The 22,263-nt window shown below is 36.7% G+C and overlaps 2 protein-coding genes across 3 annotated transcripts in view; one reads left to right on the forward strand and one right to left on the reverse strand.

The window, feature by feature from the left end:
* GUCA1C (guanylate cyclase activator 1C) overlaps positions 1-22,263 on the forward strand; it is a 103,663-nt gene that overhangs the window by 60,381 nt on the left and 21,019 nt on the right. The window contains 1 exon segment of the mRNA XM_054700623.1: positions 3,843-3,966. Within this exon segment, the coding sequence (XP_054556598.1) occupies positions 3,843-3,856 (14 nt within the window). The 3' untranslated portion in view covers positions 3,857-3,966.
* Positions 1-22,263, reverse strand: part of LOC119257542 (T-cell receptor-associated transmembrane adapter 1) — a 45,835-nt gene that overhangs the window by 3,581 nt on the left and 19,991 nt on the right. For both annotated transcript variants that reach the window (XM_054700622.1, XM_037525594.2), the window contains exons 2-5: positions 17,618-17,728; positions 9,053-9,089; positions 2,826-2,887; positions 1,476-1,564 (exon numbers count right to left, since the gene is read on the reverse strand). In XM_054700622.1, coding sequence (XP_054556597.1) covers positions 1,476-1,564; positions 2,826-2,887; positions 9,053-9,089; positions 17,618-17,728 — 299 coding nt within the window. The remainder of the gene's footprint in view (positions 1-1,475; positions 1,565-2,825; positions 2,888-9,052; positions 9,090-17,617; positions 17,729-22,263) is intronic.

A 22,263-nucleotide genomic window follows, 5' to 3' on the forward strand; every position in this document is an offset into this window, starting at 1 on the left:
ATATAATTATGAAATTAAAAATTTTCAAGACATCTTAAAGCTTTGCACAATTTCTACTTGTGTAAAAACGATGCTGCTCAGCTAAAGCTGCACAATTCATATCTATTAAATAGTGACTTCTAGAGTCTTCGCTCTTTTACAACTAACTTACTGTCAGTCTCTATATTTCAGATGGTGTGGTTATATTTTAATCTTTGAGAGGTTTTATTTTTATTATGGCTTTAGCAAATATAATAACATGCAGATTTTCATACCTTTTATATAAAAATATATTTTACAATTAATTAAACATCAGATGATGGATTTGCCCATCAAAGGACAATTTTAATTGTCTTAAATTCACCACATTTTTATTTCTTTATAGAAATGTCAATTTTTATTCAGTTACTCATAGGAAGAAAAACAAAAATCCTACATTAATGGGAAGTTTCCAAGATATGACCTGTCTTCGGGAGGAGAATGTTTTCTGATACACAGAACTAAGTTTGGATTCTATTTCCTCACTTAGTATCTGAGTCTCTAGGGCAAGTTTTTCATCTCTGTAAACCTCTGTCAAGTGGGAATAATAATGCCCTCTCCCTCATAAGAATCTAAGAAGATGATGCACATAAAGCACATAATACAACGCCTGACACATGACTACCTTGAAGGAAATGCTGGGCCTATTACTATTTCTAGCAAGTAGAAAGAAAGCACATAACTGAAGGGACAAGATCCTGAAGGGGAAGAAAAGAACTATTTTAACTGAAATTTATAATGCATCAGCAGCGTGTGGGCTGAGATTGTGAATGGAAGTGCTATCTGAGGAGCTTGAACTTATTGTCATAGGAAAAAGAGAAACTACCTATTTCTTTTTGGTTTTTGATGTTTCAGCTTAGGCTTTTGTCCTGTCTATGTCCTGTCTATCCCACATAAGTCGTGTGTCACTTCTTGACATAAGATATAACCATAGGACTTTGTATTTAAATTCATACACATAATCTTTGTAAAAGAGAGGTGTGATTTTTTTTTTGGTCTCTCCAGCTAGTTTACTTACAACTATAGTTCTCTCTCTTTTTTTCCCCCTGACTTCTTTTTTCTACGTACCCCAACCACCTGGCCCTTATAAATTCTTGACATCTAGCTCTTGTGGGCATTAGACATACATCAGCTTTTATATTTAGCTTTGTCATACATATAATTTTTCACTCTGAGAGAAAAAGCTTTATTAGTTATTTAGGCAATGAAGCCACACTTCCCTTCAAATTTATTGCCTTTGTGATTGTGTCCAATTTTGACTATTTAAACATGGTTCTGAGTACTGTTTACTCGTCTTTGAATTTCCCTTTAGAGCTCAGACCCCAGAACTTGACATTGCAAAATTTCTAACAGGCTGCCTCAGGTGTGCATCACAATGTATTGCTTTTATGCTTTTGAAACATAAGTTGTGCTATGACCTAGGATGAACTTGACCCTGATATAGAGTATAAACTCACCTGTGCAGGTCGGGGGGCCTCTTGCAGTTCACTCACAGGTCTCTCTGGTTGAGCTTTCATTTGTTCATAGCAGTTTTCATCCATTGATTCTTCGAAGTGAAAAGATCATGATTTACTTTGGAAGAATGAAAAAAGCTGGCACAAATGAAATACATGACCCAACCAGCATTTACCTATAAATATGAAGCCCCCTCAAATCACATGACTAGTCTTTTCATGACAATGCAAAGAGGTAAGGAAGTACAGATATTTCTCTAAGCATGAAAAATGTGTTAGAAATACCCAGTGGTTTGTCAGATAGCAGGTCCCTAAGTCCTACCCTAGATCTGCAAAATCAGAACCTGTGGAGATAGCACTTGTGCTCACTTAGCTGTAGCTATTATTGACATGATGGGCTCCAAGCCAGGAGAACACATAAGAAATGCAGTCCTCAAATATCACAGGTGGACACCAAGGCAAAACAGGAGAGCAAATTACTTTTAATAGTATGTTCCTAAAAAGTGGTTTTTGACTCCTCAGAGAGCAGACGTTGGTGGACACTTTACAGTTAAAGGAAAGATAAAAATAAGTAAATTATTGAAATAAAATTCTCAAATTCCTAACTCTAGGAGCTATACTTTTTTGATATATAGTCCATTACTGGCAATCTTGTGGTCCAGACTCAGAGCAATCAGTGTTGACCTGCACGTTTCCTATCATGAATTAAGTGAAGTTCTTGCAGGACAACGATGAGGTTAAATGCCATTGTTACCTCATGGCTTCTCTCGTCAGAGCTCTGGGGTCAGATCATGGTTGTCTATATTGAGAAATTTAGGGGTGTTTAGTCTTTAGTGATTAGGATATTTCAAGTGATAAGGAATGCAGGGAAGTAAAGAGTACTTGTTACGAAAGTACAGAAATGTACAACCACTCTGAACTTAGTTCATCTCTTCCTTCCCTTGCCATCAATCTAGACTCTCTACTTAAAAAATCAAGTTATCTTTCTTTTACATACATGGCACAAAGTACTATTTCCCTGGACCATTTACTAGAAATAGCTTTATTTCATAGAATTCTATGTGTATCAGAATTCATGGTAAGAGAGTCTTTCTGTATTCTCATTAGTACTAGAGTGAAATGAAGAGACTAGAGAAAAATAGGATGCTGCTTTACAGTGAATGTTACCATACATTGCCAATATGCTGCTTTGGAAATAGATACTAAATAATAGGCAAATATAGTTGAATTTATGGTTGCCATTGGGATATGTTAATGTGATTATGAAAAAAGAAACCACCTCAAATTCTATACTGAATTAAGTGGAGATATTAATTTATACATAAACTTAATTTCTGGAAAAATAAAACTTACCTGGAATCACAGTTTCTAAGTTACCATAAATTGGTGTATCTTCAATATAAGACTCATCTTCCCTATAAGAAAAAAAATTTACCTTATTAAAGTCCACTTTACACATAGTTCATTACTAGTTTATCAACTAAATACAATGCTGCATATTCTTGTTCAGTCTTGAGCAAACAAGTACATATGTTTACATGTAAATGAGTGAATGTAAGCATGCATGCATGTGAGTGTATGAATTTGAAAAACTGCTTCTTGAACCTTCATTAAGGGAATAACAGTAGCAAATGTTTAGTTCTTATTCTTTGTCAGTTGCTACTTTAAGTGCACTTATATGTTCATTTATGTAATTTTCACAACTGTCTGACCAGATAGGCACTGTAACACCTCCACTTTATAGATAAGGAATCTGAAGAATAGAGAAATGATGAGGCTAAGTAATGATAAGGCTAGTAAGATCAAGTTGGTCCTAGACCTAAGTTATCAATGCTGTTGACTATATATTGCAATTCCTCTTTATTTGCCCAGTATATCACTAAATTTTCTCCTAAAACTATGTTTGCTATATAAAGATAAATAGGTAGTGATGCTTAAAAAATAAAATGTCAAAGAAACTGAGCTTGGTAGATGCAGCAAAATGATTGATCACATATTATGGCCAGACACAGGCTAAGTGTTTTATATGCATTGTGAAAAAGACTCAGGGAAATTCTGCAAAAATATTATTATTCCCCACTTTACAGGTGAGAAATCTGAGATCCAGAGAGATTAACATTTTCCCTAACCTTACATGTAATATCAGTAATATGAGAGCTTTTCTTTATGCCAGTGCTCATCAACCCTAAGACAAACCAATGATATGCATTATTTTATCCCCATTGTACATATAAAGAATTTGTAATTCCCAGAGGTAAATTGTCCAAAGATACACAGATATTAACTGGCAGTGATAGGGTTGCAATGCAGGGCTGATGCTAAAGTCCTAAATACTACTTGTTCTTAATGTCTGATTAATTTTCCTTGCAGCTTCCTTCATCTGACTAATCCTATTGGGACTACAGAAGACATCCTACCACTGTCATCAGACAGTCACCATGGCCCTAGGGATCAACTTTCACAATGGCAGGCTGGGAATGAAGGAACATATCAGGTAGTGAGAATGGCATTTCATAAAATAGTACCAACTGCTTTAACTTTGATATTACCTATCACTGAGAGCTGGAGGGAATTGCATCAAAAGAAAAAAGAGCCCTTATCTCAAGGCATAACACCTTTATTACTCCCCAGGCTTCTAAAAGAAGACACAGTATATGTAAATAGTCAGTAGGTGCCCTTAAAAAAATAACAGGTCAAATGATACCTGTATGATGAAATGATTTGAAAAGTCTAGATGCTGGCATGTGTTTTGCTAATCTGATAACAAACAAACTCATCCCTAACCTTTCTTTCCTTCAGTAATTCAATACAGCTTATTGGGATACAGCGTGGTCCCTACTCATGGTTTTTTTCTCTGACTATATTAAGAATATAATAACAAAAGGTGAAGAATTTTTATTAAGACAATCCATCCATTTTCCTCGCCCACATAGATAGCAGATACAACCTGCAAATGATAAATCATGTCCAAAAAATGAACATCATTTCATTCCTTATGAATGGAAATAAGATGTGATTTATAATGCAGTGCCCTGTGTCTACAGGCAGATCTCAAATGATTAATCATCTCAAATAAGCTATTATTCAGGAGCAGTTTCCTAACCAACAAATTAAAAAATATATTTTTACTTAGCAGTGCCAAATAGCTTCAGCCTATTGCAAATATCCAATAAATGTCAAGCACAAATGTTTGGCTGCATTTTGTAGGTAAAATTAATTACTATTAAAAATAAATTAATAAATTAACTCATATCCCAGAGGAGTCAAAGTCTGGAGTCAGATCGGAATCTCCATTGCTTTGAACATGTCTGAAATGTTCCTCTTAATCAATAAATACAGTTACCGACACTCCACAATTTTTAATTATACTAATTGTGTATTTCACTGGGGTCCAAATTTTCTGCTTTCACTTACCTTGTTTCTAGTTCCTGATTTTTTTAAGGTTTAACTTGTTTCATCATTATTTTATTGTGAATTCCTTTTTAAGAAATACCTCAAGTACTTTGTTCTCTAAATACATTAAATGAATTAAACTTTTAAAAAAATTATTACTTCTGCCTCAGTGACCTTGAACATAAATCCTCTGAGTTTCAATTCTCTTCTTTATAAAACAAGAATATTAAACTATTTAATCCTTGCTGTTCTTTTCAAATGTAGGGTTTCAATAGCTAAATAAAAGTGAAAGACATTTCTACAAAAGTAATGTATTTTAAGGAGCTGGACAGTCCTCAGATTAATAAGAGAACAGGCTTAGGGGTCTACTGGAAGTTGGTTTTGATAAGTGTTAGCTTGATTTGTTTAATAGACATTTCACTGAATAGGAGTTTAGGCTCCAGCAATGTGTAAATGTTTAAAGTCACTAGAGAGGATGTAATTAATTATGAAATGAGTATAGGTAGAGGAAAGTTTTACTGAACAAGATCACGGCACTTTTGATGTCTGAGGCTCAGGATCCAGCAATGGGGAAGGACAGGGTGGTCTACAGCTGAAAGAAACAGTTGTCTCAAGAGCAGTCAATGAGCCCAAAGCTACAGACAAAACATCTAAAATGAGACTGACTTGACCATGTGCATTTCATTGGTGACCCTGACAAGAGCTGAGGCAATTGGTTATTGAGGACCAAAGACTGGCTAGAGCAGGTTCAAAGAAGAAGTGAAAAGAGGGAGATAATAAATATGGACTGCATGTAGACGGACATTTAAACTTTTTGGGTAAAGTGTGCAAAGCAATAGAAGGGTGGCTGTAGGGGAAGCCATTATCAGAATGTTGTTTTTTTATTTTTATTTTTTTAAGGTATAGGACAATGCTGTCTGTTTATATATTGAGAATGACACAATTGGCCAGAAAAATTGATGATGCAAGATAGGAAAAATCAAAGTTGCTAGAGCATAAGCTTACTAAATTCATACTTTCTTGGATAGGGATTGTGACATGAGTGTAGGTGTCTTGATCTTGGGGTGAGGGAACACCAAAGGTAGACCCCATGGGTGGGGAAGAATAAACCTCAGCAATGTTTTGTAGGGCTAGAGTTGGCATAGCTATGGTTTGCAAGCACCAGCACTGTTTCCGATGAAGGAGATGGTTAATGGACTCTCAGAGCAATGATAACTATCACTGAATTCTTATTTTCCTGATCAGTTTTCAAGTTGCCCTCTAAAATCTCATAGACTTCTTGGTAAAGTGTACTAAACATAAGGAACTTATATTGCCAGTGCTATGAACCACTTAAGAAGAAGGGTCTTTGCCAGAATTTGGGGAAAGAGATAAGGAAAGAATCCTAGAGCTGTGACTCAGAGCTGGGGTGACAAAAGGGCGGCCAAGAATAAGACTTTTGGAACTTAGAAGCACTTCTCAAGGGTTCCCAGAAACCCTTAGGAAGGGGGCTGGATTCTTACAATCACACAGGTTTGGAGCTTGGTTTATGGTTATTTGTTACATTAAAATGAAAGACTGGAAACCATGAAAGTACTTTGGTTGCCAATGTGGCAGTGACAGTGAGTGCTTTGTCTACACATCCACTTGGACCTCTGAGATGTCAGGGCAGGCACCCTAGGAATTGTATCATAAAAAGGATCCTCCACTCTGAGATGAGATAAAGGGGACAGATAAGACTGCAGGTCTTCTCCAGGGCACTAGATTAATACACTTAGCAAAGAACATTGGAAGGAGGTCCCGGGGCTGCAGAACTCCAGATATCCAAGAAATCATCTTAAAGTAAAAGAATAGCTAAGGTGATATATGTTTTGTTATAAAAGTAGCTGCTCGTGCCACCAAGGAGCACACTTTACAAAAGCATCTGGGAATTTGTCCTTAGTTTCTGACAGAAAGAGTATGAGAATTGAAGAATTATAATAATCTTATTATAAATCTGAACTGCTCTTCTAAGTTAGAGGATGGCTAGAGTTCAAATAGGTTGAAATTTTCTTAGACCTTAATTTTTATCCTGTAAAGCAACATTTTTAATTGACTACCTTTTATAAGTATTATAATATGTATTTTTCAGATGATAAAACTGGAGTTCCCCAGTGCTTGTTTTCCCAAGACTATAAACCTAGTAATTGCAAGAGTTTGATTAAAATCCAGAGTTGACTAGATCTCAAAACCATGATTCCCCACTGCATTATCCTTCTAAAAAAAAAAAAAAAAAAAAAAAGGAAAGAATTGTGCAGAATTATGTTTGAAAGGAAAAACAAAATGACCCAGGGGTAAATACCGGGAAGTGTGTATCTGACATCCTATTAGCTACAGATGCTGTGCTGTTCTGATCCTCTCTGATCATGTCTCTGACCTACTAGTACAGAAAGGGCAGGGACTTGGGGAAGCAGGAAGGTAAGATGAGAGAAGCAAATTTCTTTCCCCTGCAGCATAGCTTCCCACCTAAACCAGTACTGAGTGGGGGCAGGACGAAATGTAATGAGGAACCCAGTGTGAAGCTTGCCTCCCTTCCATCTAGCCTCAAACCATCTGAGAACTGAAGAGGCATAAGTAATTCTAGCCTTAGCGAAGACAAATATTTCCACTTGCTGTTTTAATGTTTAAGTTTTAATGGCTGGAGACAGTTCTACATTTTTTCCCTGAATCTTCATGGCCCCCTACGAAGTTGATTTTAGCTAAACTACATACTCAAAAAAATAGACAAGCTGTGAAGTATGTACATAAACCTGTGAATTAAGATGCCAATCACTTTTTATAGATAAAATCTACATTGTATATTCAAATTTTGCCTAAATGGAGATTTATTACAATAGACAATAGATGATTAAATGCCCAAGGGGAGGATATACATCTTTCCATCTTCATGTAGCTATTGTCCAGCATGGTGCCTATTTGTTGAAAGAATATTTATTGAATTTGTGAGTGTTATAAAAGAACCAACCACTTTTCTGCATTTTCCCTATAGCTAAGAGTCTAATTGTTTTGAGAATACCATTTTACCAATTTTCCCTTATGATTCTTCCCATCAACCACCAACCCCGTGTGATAATCAAATCACAGGACTTCATGTAGAGTCTTAATTGCCTTTCAGATGATAAGTATGAAAGAAATTAATTTCTATGTGGTTATATAGGAGCTTCTTTATCATACTGCTTGTTGTAACCAAATCAGCAAATCACTCTTAATATGAGCTAATAACTTGAAAATTATCTCATGTTGTAAAATCCAATGTTAAGGGGGTCATAAAATAAAAATTTCTTTGTTGTGTGGATCTGCCTGCAACCCAGATACTGAATCTGCTAGACATTTCCACATGGAGAAATTTTTTTTAAAGGACTTTTTAGAGGCCAACAAAATGATTATACTCTTATCCTACCCAGTGAGAAAGCTTTGTGTTTTTGAAGACCTTTCAGCCTTTCAGTCTGCCATTTCAGAAAGGTCTTGAAGACTCCTCTAGGAAATTCTCTATATTTAGATTTTTTTTAATCCTAAAAAAGAAATCTCAAATCTAATGACACATTTGGGTCAGAATATACTGTGCAAGAAAATGAAACTTCTTTACTATGATTTATGTTATAAACGTTCTTTTTTATATTAAAAAAATTCACATACAAATTTCTCTGCTAGTAGCTCAATAAGTATTAAAGAGAATAAGTTATATCTATAACTGCATATTATTTTAGAGTTACTTTACTGAATTTCTCTATTGATTGACATTACCCTTAAGAGCAACACATCACAAAGCATCCTTATCTATGAATGTGTGCATACATATCTTAAATTGTATCAGGGATTGCAAATTTCTTTTTACCCTAATAAGAGCCACACAATTTTACATTGTGTGTAAGACTGTAGTCTTACACTCTAATGAATCATAATCAAGGATAGCACCTTCTGAAATGGGACGAGATTTCTACAGCTGCCAGGTTATAGTCTCATCTCATTCTTCACCCAGCTCTTTTCTAGACTCAAGATGAGTAATTAACTAGGGAAGATAGTAATGTTACAGCGTTAGCCTTTAGATGGAAAGAAAAATAATTAAAACTCATGTTTCACCTTATTTTAGCCCAAGTGCAACTTCCATGAGCCAAACATGAAACAATTTAGCTTTGGAATCATACCTGGGATGATTTTTTTCTACGTACCTGGGAAAGTAGTCATTCGCGTATGCAAGTATTTTATCTGAAAGAAATTTAATATAGTCATATTAAAAGAATTTTGACATGCATTTCTTAAATCTAGACAGTGTTGTGAGGGGAGCTTAGCCTCAATGTCAGTTAGCATCTTTGATCAAGCCATGCAGCCACTGCTGTTTAGGGATAAAGATTTTTTGAGTCAACCACTCTGTCTTTTGGTCATTTGGGGGTGGAAACAGTACCACTTGGAACTCATGTAGAGCATGGGTGTGTGTCCATTTTATAGAGGGGAGCTATCAAGTCAAAAATGTGAGAACCTCTGTGCCTCTCTTCCCTTGTGGTGGAGCACAGCTGTACTTTCTGCCTTTCAGTTCCATGAGATACCTTTGCTTCCTTCTGACAAATTTTCCTTTGTCCATGTATGTAGTTTGAATAGACTTTTCTTCCTTATCTGAAAAAAACCACTTTTATGTATGCATGTTTCTATTTATGTGCATACACATGAATGCATGAATGCATATACATGCATGTGCCATATTTATGCACACATTATGCACTCATGAATGTGCAACAGTACACACATGCATGTGCATGAACACACACCATACATGTTCCTAGCACCCATGTGTGAATCTGTGCACATGTGGGTGTATATGTGCACACATGCACAGGGGCATGTGTGCATATAAATGTGCGCCCACATGAGTGCATGTGCATGTGTGCATATATGTGTACAACTATGCGTCCTAGCACACATGCACACCTATACACATGTGCATATGCATGTGTCTATGTATGTGTGCATGTATTGTCCACAAGTAAGTGTCTATGTATATATTTTTGAAGTAGCTGTCAAAATTTCTTGGCATGCGAACAACACAAACATGAAGCTGGGGAATTTGTTCTATTTGTGATTCATTTTGTCCACATGGTGCAAAGAGAGGTAAGGAGAGAGAAAGGATTTAGGGAGAAAAGAGCTGGAAAAGTTGGGGACTATCTCTAAAATGAATCAGAACAGCTTCTAGAAGAAGCAGTACACTGGTTTGCAGAAATAAAACTAACCAAAGATGTGATGTTGGACTGCAAAGTCATAAAAAGAATGACCTATAGCAAAAATAAACAGAAAGAACAATTGTTAAATGTTCACCAGCAGATTTCTTTGACATTGAACTGGATGTATGTATATTATGTGAATATTTATTACATTTCATTTGCCTATCATTTAACCTGGCATTAAATAATTAAATAAAACCAAAATCTTATAAAGTTGTTCATATAAAATAAAACCAGTATTAAGTTTCTGACAATAAGTCAAAGACAATAGTAACCAAATGCTCTAACATATGGAAACACTATCGCTATTAGCTTTAACATATGAAAACACTATATGTTGGTATGGAAATGAAAAAAATTCCTAATAGATGAATAAGTCACCAAACAGCTACCAAGATTATTTGAAGTTAGATTTAAGTGTGACAAGATTGAGTTACTTTCCTGAATGATCATTAACTGTTAGGGCAATATTATTGGAACATACTATTAAAAACATCACATGGGAGGGTGAAATGAATGTGTCTTGGGAGAATTCCATGAAGCACCAAGTGCCCTTCACAGAGTACATGCCTCAGGCAGCTAGGGGATCAAAATTGATGAATTTAACTATTTGGAACTTATCAGAAATAGCCTTCTACCCACAGGAAATGTTCTACTAATGACTCTCATATAAAAGATGCAACTTTTTTCAAATACTATCAGTCATTGAATATGAACGCACATCAAAGTTGAGAGAAGTGTGTTGCATAGTCGCCGTACATTAATTAATAGAAGCCCAGCAAGATCATAAAACTGAAGACATGTAAATAATATCAATATGCAAAAAATGAGAATTAGTTAATGTAGATTAGAAAATTATAAATTGGAAAATATAAAGTGTGTTTTGATATCTTTTTACTCAGATCATTAATCATTATTTAGATTTGCCTGGTATTAAAGTACATATGTAAGAATTTAGTTGAACTGTGCCATATGTATTATGGAATAAATGAGCATTAGGAATTAGAAGACACTGGATTTGGGTACCAGCTCTTCAGTTCATTTGTCATGAGAAAATATGTAAATTAATTTAAAACTCTGATTCTCAGTTTATCCATAAATAAGGACAGTGATACTTCTATCATGGAGTAGATATGGAAGATAACTAAAATAATGGAAGATAGCTGAAATAATTTCTGTAAAAACATTTACAAAAAGACAAATTTATCAATATTATACATTCTAAATCTGTTCACATAGCAAACCACCATTTAATTGTGCTGATTTAAATTGGGAAGCTACTTCATTAAATGGATTAGCTGAAAACAAGCTAATATAATTAAGATGCTATTTCAAAGGTTAAAAATTTATCAGGAAAACTTGATTTGGAATGAAATTACCAAATCTCATTTTTGACCAGGATTGTCACCAGTTGAGAACTGACTTGAAAGAAATGATAAAAACATAATTTGTAGGGGCCTCCCTGGTGGTGCAAGGGATTGAGTGCAGTGCTCTGAAGCTGTCCGCAGCCTCTGCAGCGTGAGTTAGATCCCTGGCCAGGGAGCTACCCACATGGCACAGCAGACCTCTCCTGACTTGCCCGCTGCTCCCTTCAGCAGTGTACTTCGGTCTATCTACCTGTTCTGTTGTCCACTCTGTCTCTGGTGAATCCTCTCACCTCCCCCATACCTCTGGCCTGTAACCCTGTTCTTGTAATCATAAATAAATCAAGAAAAAAAATAATTTGTAAACAAAAATAACGACCAGCATTATTTAAAAAGAGTAAGAAAAAGTAGGCCTGGGGCAAAAACATTTCCCCCTGAAGGGAGAAAATGTGTCATAAATACCAACCAAGCATACAAAATGTCATTAATTTAACAATAAATAATAAACATCTCTCCCAAACAGACTAATATTATAAAAAGAAAATATGATTTTCCACTTGGAGACATCTGGAGATGAATGTTAGTGCCTGTAAGGTATACCAATGTAATGTTTTTTTTTTTTTTTTAAGATTTATTTATTTATACTTACAAGCACTGGGTACAGTCAGAAGCGCGGGAGGGTGAGAGAATTCACCAGAGCCAGAGCAGGGAGCAGAGCAGGCAGAAGGACCGAAGTACACTGCTGAGGGGAGCAGCGGGCAGCAGGAGAGGTCTGCAAGCCATGTGGGACCCTCCTCCGGTGGCCGGGGAGCAGCGGGGGATCGAACCGGTGCTGCAGAGTTTGTGGGCAGCTTCGCAACCCAGCGCTCAACCGCTGCACCACCGGGGAGGCCCCCAATGTAATGTTTTAACAGGATAACTCTCAATTTACATCATAGAAAAACAAAACCAAAAAATTAGATCATGAAGTTTTGTGGGGGAAAAGGAAATAGAAGCAATTACACAAAGGATATAATAATGTGATACTTTGATGGAAGGATAGAGAATTAAAGCAATATAATGAAGAAGAAAATGTGTAATGGGGAAAGGACATTATTCATCAAGACCAACTGTATTCAAGAAGCAACCTGAAAGCAGGCTTAAAAAATTCAAGGACAGCACATTCCATGCTTCTTTTAGAATTTAAAGGTGTAATCTGGAGCTAAAACATCAGTGATTTTGTGGTTTTAGTTTTAAATCCTTCTTATAAGAAGTATGATAGCATAGGATCTCTTTAATTGGGGAGTAGTAATCAGAAGTTAGGAGGTTACAGCTAAAGACAAAGGGCAGCAAGCTGAGTCCTAAAAAGAACTTGCTCTGTCTTGGGGGTTTGATTGTTTACTTAAAAATAAATGGCATGATTAAAAGCCAGCTAATTGTTTCACTGATATTTAGTGAAATAAGAGGCAGTTTTTATTTTGCTCTAAAGCACCTGTGCTTGCAAGACTGTGTGAACAGAGCTGGGTGAGTTTTCATAATCCTCTCCTGTGATTCAGATACAAGCACTTGTGGTCAGGTTCACAGTTGAGAGGGTGTGAGCAAACATTTGCTTTTATGTTTTCCCCTTTGTATTGTTCGCTCTTCCATTAGCAATACATAGCAACAAGAAACAACCACACATGGCTTTATAAAGGTTTGCTGATACATTTTTAATGTAAAAATGTGGAAAATATGCTACAATTTTCTAGTGAATAGGAGATGTACTGATAGGACTTTGATGCATGGGCAAACTGCACTTGCTTATATCCTTCTCAAAACAGAGAAGTAAGGTTGGATAAAGGAGATTTTTTTGTTGTTTAAAAAGGAAGAAAAAGCTAATACATTTCTATCAGAAAAAAAAAATATAATCCTCCCAAAGAACAGATTTGTACAAAGAATCACATAAAATATGAAAAGATTTACTTTGGAGGGAAGGGAGAACACCATTTCAAAGCGATACCTAGCATTGCTGCAGAGCGTATCAAGGAGAGGCTTATCTTGTCTAACTGATTGAATGTGTAGATATTGTATTGTTGCTGGAATAGAGATTTTCTTTTGTAAGCTATTTAATACACAGCAAAACTTACTCACTGAGTGCTCCCCAAGGTGGAGTTATATCTTGCAAGTTTCTAAGCTACAAAGAATAGCACAATGATGCAAACATAAAAAGTCACATGAGGTCAGAGAGGGGGGCATTGTGTTCACAGACCAACTGGCAGAAATCCTAGTTAATATGATGGAATCTCCCCCAGTCTGTCTGTCAGGAGAAATGAGGCAGGAAAGCATGTTCAGGGGGCCTGCAATGGGGTCTAATTTACCAGGACTAATTCCAAATCAGCCTGAATCTCTGGCTGAGAAATGTAGTGTTATTTGTTAATATAAGATAGAAAGGAAGGCAGTCATTGCTTGTGGGTGGAAAAGATGTTAGAAGTGGGGGCAACTGGGAAAGAGTTGCAGAGAGAAAAAGGAAGGCGGAGGAGAACAAAGAGCATTCTTTGGGCACTATTGAACATTGCTCCAAAGCTAATCTTAGGTTTGTATGCTGATGAAGGGCAAGACCCAGGGTTGTGTGCTCCACCTAAGGGCACGTGCTACATAAAACAATCTGTGATAGGGCCTCCCCAGTGGCACAGGCAGTTGAGCGCAGTGCTGTGAAGCAGTCCACAGCCTCTGCAGTGCCAGTTCGATCTCCACTGGCCGCAGAGATACCCACATGGCGTGGCAGACCTCTCCTGTCTTGCCACTGCTCCCCTCAGCAGTGTGTTTCAGTCAGTCTGCCTATTCTGTTCCCCACTCTGTCTCTGGTGAATCCTCTCACCCTCATGCACATCAGGCCTGTACCCCAGTTCTTGTATAAATAAACAAATCTTTAAAAAAATAATTTGTGATAAACTAATATTTAAAACCTAGTCCCTGAATGTCCACAGAAAACTCTTAAGAGAACTCAGGTATGTGACTTAAATGAACACAACAGTTGTTACTAAAACTCAGGTTGTTGCACAGATGTGTTAAATGATACAAAAATGGAAGCAGAGGGGCCTCCCTGGTGGTGCAAGGGGTTAAGCACAGCACTGTGAAGCTATCCGCAGCCTCTGTAGCGTGAATTTGATCCCCGGCTGACCAGGGAGCTACCTACATGGCTCAGCAGACCTCTCCTGTCTCGCCCGCTCCTCTCCTCAGCAGTGTATTTCAGTCAGTCAGCCTGTTCTGCTCCCCACTCTGTCTCTGGTGAATCCTCTCACCCTTCCCCGTTCCCCCTCCCCACCTCTGGCCTGTATCCCACTTCTTGTATGCATAAATAAATAAATCTTTAAAAAAAGAAAGTAAGCTAATACAGGTAGCTCCCCAAGTGGGGTTCCCACAACACAGCAGAGACCAGGTCAGCGGTAGCTGCTGTCTCACACCATCTTAGCTTCATGGTATTGAAAAGAATAGAAAAATGGAGGCAGGAAGTGGGGTAGGAGCCAGAGAGACAGACAGAGTGCAGGGATGATGGGAGCAGTGGAGAAGCCAGAGGAACTTATGTTCACTGAAGTAACAGATATTAAAATGAAATGAGAGAACACGTTACCATGGTAAATCCTTAAAGAATATTGGTGGAAAGAAGGAAGGAAGCATCTGGCCACCGGGTATGGTGCTGTAGCCTGTACCCTATCCAGGACCAACCTACAAGGTGCCTGCACTGTGCTAAGGTGTCTAGATAATTTCTACCAGAATCCTGTGGTCTACGTGGTATTTTCTATATTTTGTAGCTAACAATACTGAAAACCAGAGAAGTTCTGTTACTTGTACAAGATCTCCCAGGAGGACAGCGGATATGAGAGTTTAACTGACACCAGGATGACTTGGTGTCATGTCATTAAAGGACAATCAAGGGAACTGAAATTGTTTCCTGAACACATCAATAAAAATAATTTACTATTTCCTGTTTTTTTAAAAATGTTATTTCCCATCATACTGATTTTAGTAGGCATGTATACTTTATTATTCTAAATTGCGAATTATGGCCTACATTACCTGAAGTGGTAAGGGTTTATACAATTAAAAGGGGAAAAAAAGAAATCAGTCTTGAAAAAAATGAATTCTGCTACTCTGTAGTTCTGCTGCTGTCATTCAGCAGTGGTAGGCTAATCATTATAAGCAAACAACTCCCAAAGTCATTTATGTGATGGCAAAATGGTATGAATGTGGATAAATAATGCATTAGATTTATAAGATCCACTTGTTCCCTATACAAATCTCCAGAGGATTAGCCCCAGAATCAAAAGGAGAGTGAAGCACTGGTTTAGGTGATTATTGTTATCCTGGTCTCCACCTTAAATTATTTCGACTCTCTAGCTCTCAATTCATCTTTTTCTATTTTGGGTGACAACATTATCTGCATTCATACAACATTTTAACGAAGAAATTAAAATGTGGTCATTTTTAGATATTTTATAAAGAAAAGTTCTACGCAACTCAATTTTTTCTCTAAAGGAAAGAAATTTTGCAAGATGTCTGATAATGTATCTGATTTATAAAGTTTGTATAGAAGATATTTGATTTTAAAAATATTACTGAAATGATTGCTAATAAGAAAGCATTGCCTGCCAGGAATTTCATCTTAAGTATAGAAATGACAGAACAGAGATCCTAAAAGAGTGTGGTATTTCTGGCAGAAGACATTTGGTCAATGATTTAACAACAGCTTGTAGGGGTAGAAACTATTTTGGACAGAAAATTAGAAAATTGGCACTTATCCTTGATTTTGCTATTGAATAGATGTGACCTCAACTATGCTGCTTCATATGCTAGTGCCTCTCATCCTTCTTTTCAAATCTGCATGACAATAATGCATTATTCATATTTTACATAAACATTTCAAACATCGGGAGTGTTTAAAAAAACACTCCGAAGAGGACCAAGGACTCTCCCCGGACTCTCATCATTGTTCTTGATTAGCTTCATACAATTTTTCTTGGTCACAAGTATCTTTTAACTTCATCTGTTAAAAGAAAGTGTTTTCTATCCATTTCCTTCCACTTAAATGTTCTTCCCCAAATGGTTTTTTTTTTTATATATAGAGGCATGTTTTTATTTATTTATTTGTTTGTTTGTTTTTGTTTATACATGCACTGGGTACAGTCAGAAGTGCGGGAGAGTGAGAGAATTCACCAGAGCCAGAGCAGGGAGCAGAGCAGGCAGAAGGACCGAAGTACACTGCTGAGGGGAGCAGCGGGCGGCAGGAGAGGTCTGCGCACCATGCGGGACCCTCCTCTGGTGGCCGGGGAGCAGCCGGGGATCGAACCGGCGCCGCAGAGGCCGCGGGCAGCTTCGCAACCCAGCGCTCAACCGCTGCGCCACCGGGGAGGCCCCCCAAATGGTTTTTGATTCTAAAATATTATGACCTTTTCCAGAAATACTTGATCTTTCATTCTTTCATCCATCCATGCATCCACCCATTCATGCATCCATCCATGCATGCATGCATGCATCCATCCATTCATCCATCCATCCATGTAGTCAGTATGCGTACAGTGGATAAAGATTGTGCCATTGGGGCATTATCTCATTTCAATTATATACATGAGGGTGAACACCGCATGGTTAAAACTTTGGAAAAGAAATGCTGACAATGGTAGGGTCTCTTGACCTCCCCTTCTAGATCCTGGAAATGTTTGGTACAAAACATGGTTCAGTCTATTGCTTTTCCTGTTCTCTTCTGATTCCAGCTGAACCTATTGCACATTAGAGACCCTGACTGATAGTGCTAAGTTTGAGTAAGGTTGAGTAGAATCTTTAAAGAGCTTGCCTTTACTTTTCTCATCACACATCAGAGACAACATTTATGACTGCTCCAGAATAGACTAGTTTCATGGGTTGTTGAATTGGAGAAGGAGAAATATATCTTACCAGGATAATCCCTTCCTACTCTATACCTAAAGGCTGAGGTAAAGCTAAGAATTGGAATGTTTACATTTTTTATTATAATTGCATTCTTAAATTAAGAGAATTTTTAGAGTAAAAAAAAGTATCAAGCAGATTTCTACAGATTGAAAATACCTTATTGAATAACATTTCATTACACTGTCTTCTATAGTAAAGTGAGTCAGTCTGCATTCAAGAAGGTACCATATGGTTACTTCTCAAAATGTCTTACCTTTTTGGTGCTTTTCCTTGTAGTAAGAAATGTTGAAGATCAGTGATATAGTCAGTGCTAAACCCAAGAAGGCTAATATTGCCCAGATATAAGGCTGACATTCAATGTTTCCTGGAAATAAAAGCAAACATGCCCATTAGATAGTAGCTGCTTATTCATTTTTTTTTAAATTGGCTATTCCCACAACTAAAACCATTGTATTCTTTTTTTTAAAAAAAAGATTTATTTATTTATACAAGTACTAGGTACAGTCAGAAGCGCAGATGGGTGAGAGAATTCACCAGAACCAGAGCGGGGAACAGAACAGGCAGACTGACGAAATACACTGCTGAGGGGAGCAGCGGACGCAGCAGGAGAGGTCTGTAGTGCCATGTGGGACCCTCGCTGGCAGCTGGGGATCAAACCGGCGCTGCAGAGGCTACGGGCAGCTTCGCACGCAGCCCAGCGCTCAACCGCTGTGCCACCAGGGGAGGCCCTTATTTTTAATGAAGTACAAATTCTCTGCCAAGAAATTAACAGTGATAGCCAGAGGTTCTTACAGATTTCAAAGTGGGTATTGGTGATAATTTGACAACTGGTGACTGATTAAAAACTTTGGTTCAAAAATCAAAAACATATTACCCAGAATTGTAATTTTAAGTTCTCTACTATAGTTCTCATACATGCTTTCACTGTTTATGCAAAACCACTCATTCCTTCCTATTAACTCCAGTAGTAGAGGATACTGTGTGTTGGAATACAATGATAATTCTGGAATCAAAACAATGTAAGTTTGTCAAGATTGGCCATAAGGATTTGTTCCCATGTGATTTAGAACCTTGTGAACTGATAAGAGAGAATTGATTAAGCTTCCCTTTCCCCCTGTGAAACCTCTCTTTTTCATTTTCAGTCTAAAGGGGATTTGTGGAATGCTGTTAGTTGCCCTTGATTAATTATGGCAATCTTTATGCATATAATTTATCGTATAAATTATAGGCATATCTTTAAGAACTTAGAAATTTGAAAATAAAGGCAACAAATATTCAATCATGGTGATGGGGAATGTGGTATAGAAAGGATTTGGCAGATTTGAAAAACTACAAAAACTGCAAGAGAAAAAAAAGAGTTCTCCAAAAAGATATGAAAGGAATGAAGTTTGAAAAAGGCAAACTTATAAAGAAAAATAAAAAACCCTTTTACAAATCGGTTCATTGAGAGAATGAACCCTGATGGACTAAGAAAGCAAAATATCTGAGAATTAAATGTCTACTTACTGAAAAAAGTATAAATTATTTAAAAATTTATAAATAGGGCCTTCCTGGTGGTGCAAGGGGTTAAGCAGCGCACTATGAAGCAATAGCAGCCTCTGCAGCATGAGTTTGATCCCCAGCCGGCCAGGGTGCAACCCACATGGCAAAGCAGACCTCTCCTGACTTGCCCGCTGTTCCGCTCAGCAGTGAGTTTCAGTCAGTCTGCCTGTTCTGTTACCCACTCTGTCTCTGGTGAAACCTCTCACCCCCCTCATCTCTGGCCTGTACCCCAGCTCTTGTATGTATAAATAAATAAATCTTTAAAAAAATAAAAACTTATAAATACATATGATGTATTAAAATTAGTTAACATATATATAATTATTATCAGTTAATATAAAATGTTCCATGTCAATAATATACATTTATATGTTACATATATTTATCTTGCTACATATATTATACACATATAATTAAATCGATTATCTTAGTAATCATATACCTATGTGAATGCTGACCCCAGAAAAGCAATCCCCCAAAATTTATGTTTTTATATTATATATTGATGTATTCAGTCAGTATCAATTAGATACCTCTTCTGCGTCAGGAACTACACCCTATATTGGAGAATCAAAGGTAAAGAAAACTATATCTTTGTCTTCAAACAACATGGAGACATGGATATGTAAGCACATCATTTATAAAGTATTGTGAAAATAGCAACCCCAGAGATTAAATTCTCTCAAGACCCAACTCTTTCTCTATGTGACTGACTCAAATCACAGACCATTTTAGGTCCTTTCAAAGAAATCAAAATAATCACAATAAACAGAACAGGCAACTCTTTAACAGGAGGGAAATTATTTTTATTTCCCTAATCTGTCTTCACACAAAAATGTTCTTGTTGCTGCTCTATTTTACTTATTTATTTCAAGTCAGACTTTTAAACTGTTAATGTTTCCTTTGAATACTTGTTGACATTACAGTAATTTCCCTGAGTGGTTCTATGTATTTAAGTTGATTTTTTAAAAAAAGATTTTATTTATGTAAGAAGTGGGATATAGGCCACAGGCAGGAGGAGGGGGTGAGAGGATTCAGTAGAGATATAGTGGGGAGCAGAACAGGCAGATTGACTGAAATACACTGCTGAGGGGAGCAGTGGGCAAGACAGGAGAGGTCTGCTGCGCCGGGTGGGTATCTCCCTGGCCAGCCGGGAATTGAACCGGCGCTGCAGAGGCTGCAGACAGCTTCACAGCACCGCACTCAACCCACTGTGCCACCTGGGAGGCCCTAAGTTGATTTTTTTAATTAAATTATTTTTAATTGAGGTAATATTTCAGTACCCCATAGGTACCACCACCATAGTGCACCCACCACCAACTCACCCATAGTCCCCCACCATAGTCCATTGTGCTTCCTTCCCTTTTTGTTCTTACCATCCCTTTCTTCTCCCACTCTGGATGCTTCAGTTCTATGGTCAGCTTTCAAGCGTCAGTTTTTAAGCTTGTCTTTATCTGACCCTTAGATTGGTTTGTCTGTATTCCACATACTAGTGACATTATATGGTATTTATCTTTATCCTGACACTTGTTTTACCATTATCCCTCCCAGCTCAATCTATGTTAAGTTGCCATTCTTTTCCTTCCTCCTTTTCTCTCTCTCTCCCCCTTTCTTTCTCTGCATCATTTATTATTAAATAAGCATAGTTGGACATATAGATAATGAAAAATATGAAATGTGTATATGTATTTATGATATAGATGTATGTATACGTATATGCTTATAATTTCCATTTAGTTTGATCTGGTTTGCAACTATTTTAACATCAGAAAATTTGTTTTGATGTCTGCTACCTTCTCTTTTATTTAGCTCCATGCTTTTTCTAGATGTTCTAGAATTCTCTGCTTTACAGAGAATAGACTTTCTGCCTTCTACTCTACAGTGTCAGATATATAGTACATGATTTTTTTTTCAAGAATTATTTTATAAATGAAAAGGGGTACTACAAATGGAAGTGAAGTGTGTGGTTTTATTTTCTTTAAGGTAATGTTATGTTGTAGCATTGTCTGGAATGCTCCTCTGATTTTAGGAGTATGTAATTTTCATCTAAATCTTCTGTTTCTAAGATTTCTTCCTTTTGTAAAATGCCTGAGTTTTTAAATGGAAAGATGTTCTGTTGGAAACTTTTACTGTATGAGGTTCTTGATATCTTCCATAATTTTTTATTGCCAACAATGAATGTTCTCATTTTGAAAAAGAACATGTGCACACATGAAAAGAGTGACTAACAAGTAGCTAAATGGTGGAAATTTTCAACTTGAAATTTTCAGATTTCTATAAATGTTCATACACACACACTCAAACACACACTTTGTACCTCCATTACCCAGTTATTTTCCATATACAGTATGACTATCTTCAGCCCCACGTGAGTATCTATTCACATACTCTGTGAGTATCTGTTCAGTACAGATGGCGCCTCTTATAATATTGGATGCCCAACATACTTAAAACTTCCTGACAAACAGGAGAAAACTTTAGTATCATTGTTTATTATTTGTAATTGCTTTCTTTACATTGCTTTTATCAATTTAAAAAGACCCACACAGATTGGATTGAGCTCTTTACTCTGCTTTAAAAAAAAACAAACAAAAAAAAAAAAAAACACCCAAACGAAGCAAGAAGTGAGCTAATAACTGTAAGGAAAACATGATTTAAATTTCTAACTAGCTTTCAACTGGCAGTGGTTAATAGTAGTGGGTTTAATTATAAGACCTCTGACTCTCCTCAAGCCAAAGTATTTGGCAGACTCTGTATTTGGAATTTAAAATTATATGTGCTTTGGAAGGAAACCCAGCTAAGTGAATGTAAAGGCTTTATGCTGGCAGGTTTGATTCACAGAAGCCTTTAATTAAACAATTAACAATAGAAAAGTGATAATGTCTTAATTGTTGCCCCTTCAGGACTTCTGTAACTGAGACAAGTGCATGTTATGTTACATATATAACAGTATGTATGGTTCTTACAGTACAGGATTTCTTGTCATCTTTATAACTAACCCTTATTTGGTATTGGGAAACTTGAGATATTTTGTTAGGATCAAATGCTACCAAAATCCCTGCTTTAGATTGACCTCTTTATCTGTGTCTAGTTACTCTATAGTTTCCTATTGAAGAAGTACCTTTGGAAAGACCCTCTCTGGTCACTTCGCCTGGATGTGTGGAAACTCATCCAATACAGTACTTTCAGTATGTTTCTTTAATGTTTGAAGTTTTTGAAAGACCTGTGCATTTTTTCTCACTTCTTCTTAATTTAGGAATACTAAGAAAATCAAATGAAATAAATGTCTGGAAAAGTATCTACTAATATTTATTATTAATAAGTAATATGTAGACATTTATTTCTCAGAGCCATGAC

The sequence above is a fragment of the Talpa occidentalis genome, unplaced genomic scaffold (genome assembly GCF_014898055.3).
Source record: "Talpa occidentalis isolate TD23 unplaced genomic scaffold, MPIMG_talOcc4v2.1 talOcc4.4, whole genome shotgun sequence".
NCBI classification, from domain to species: Eukaryota; Metazoa; Chordata; class Mammalia; order Eulipotyphla; family Talpidae; genus Talpa; species Talpa occidentalis.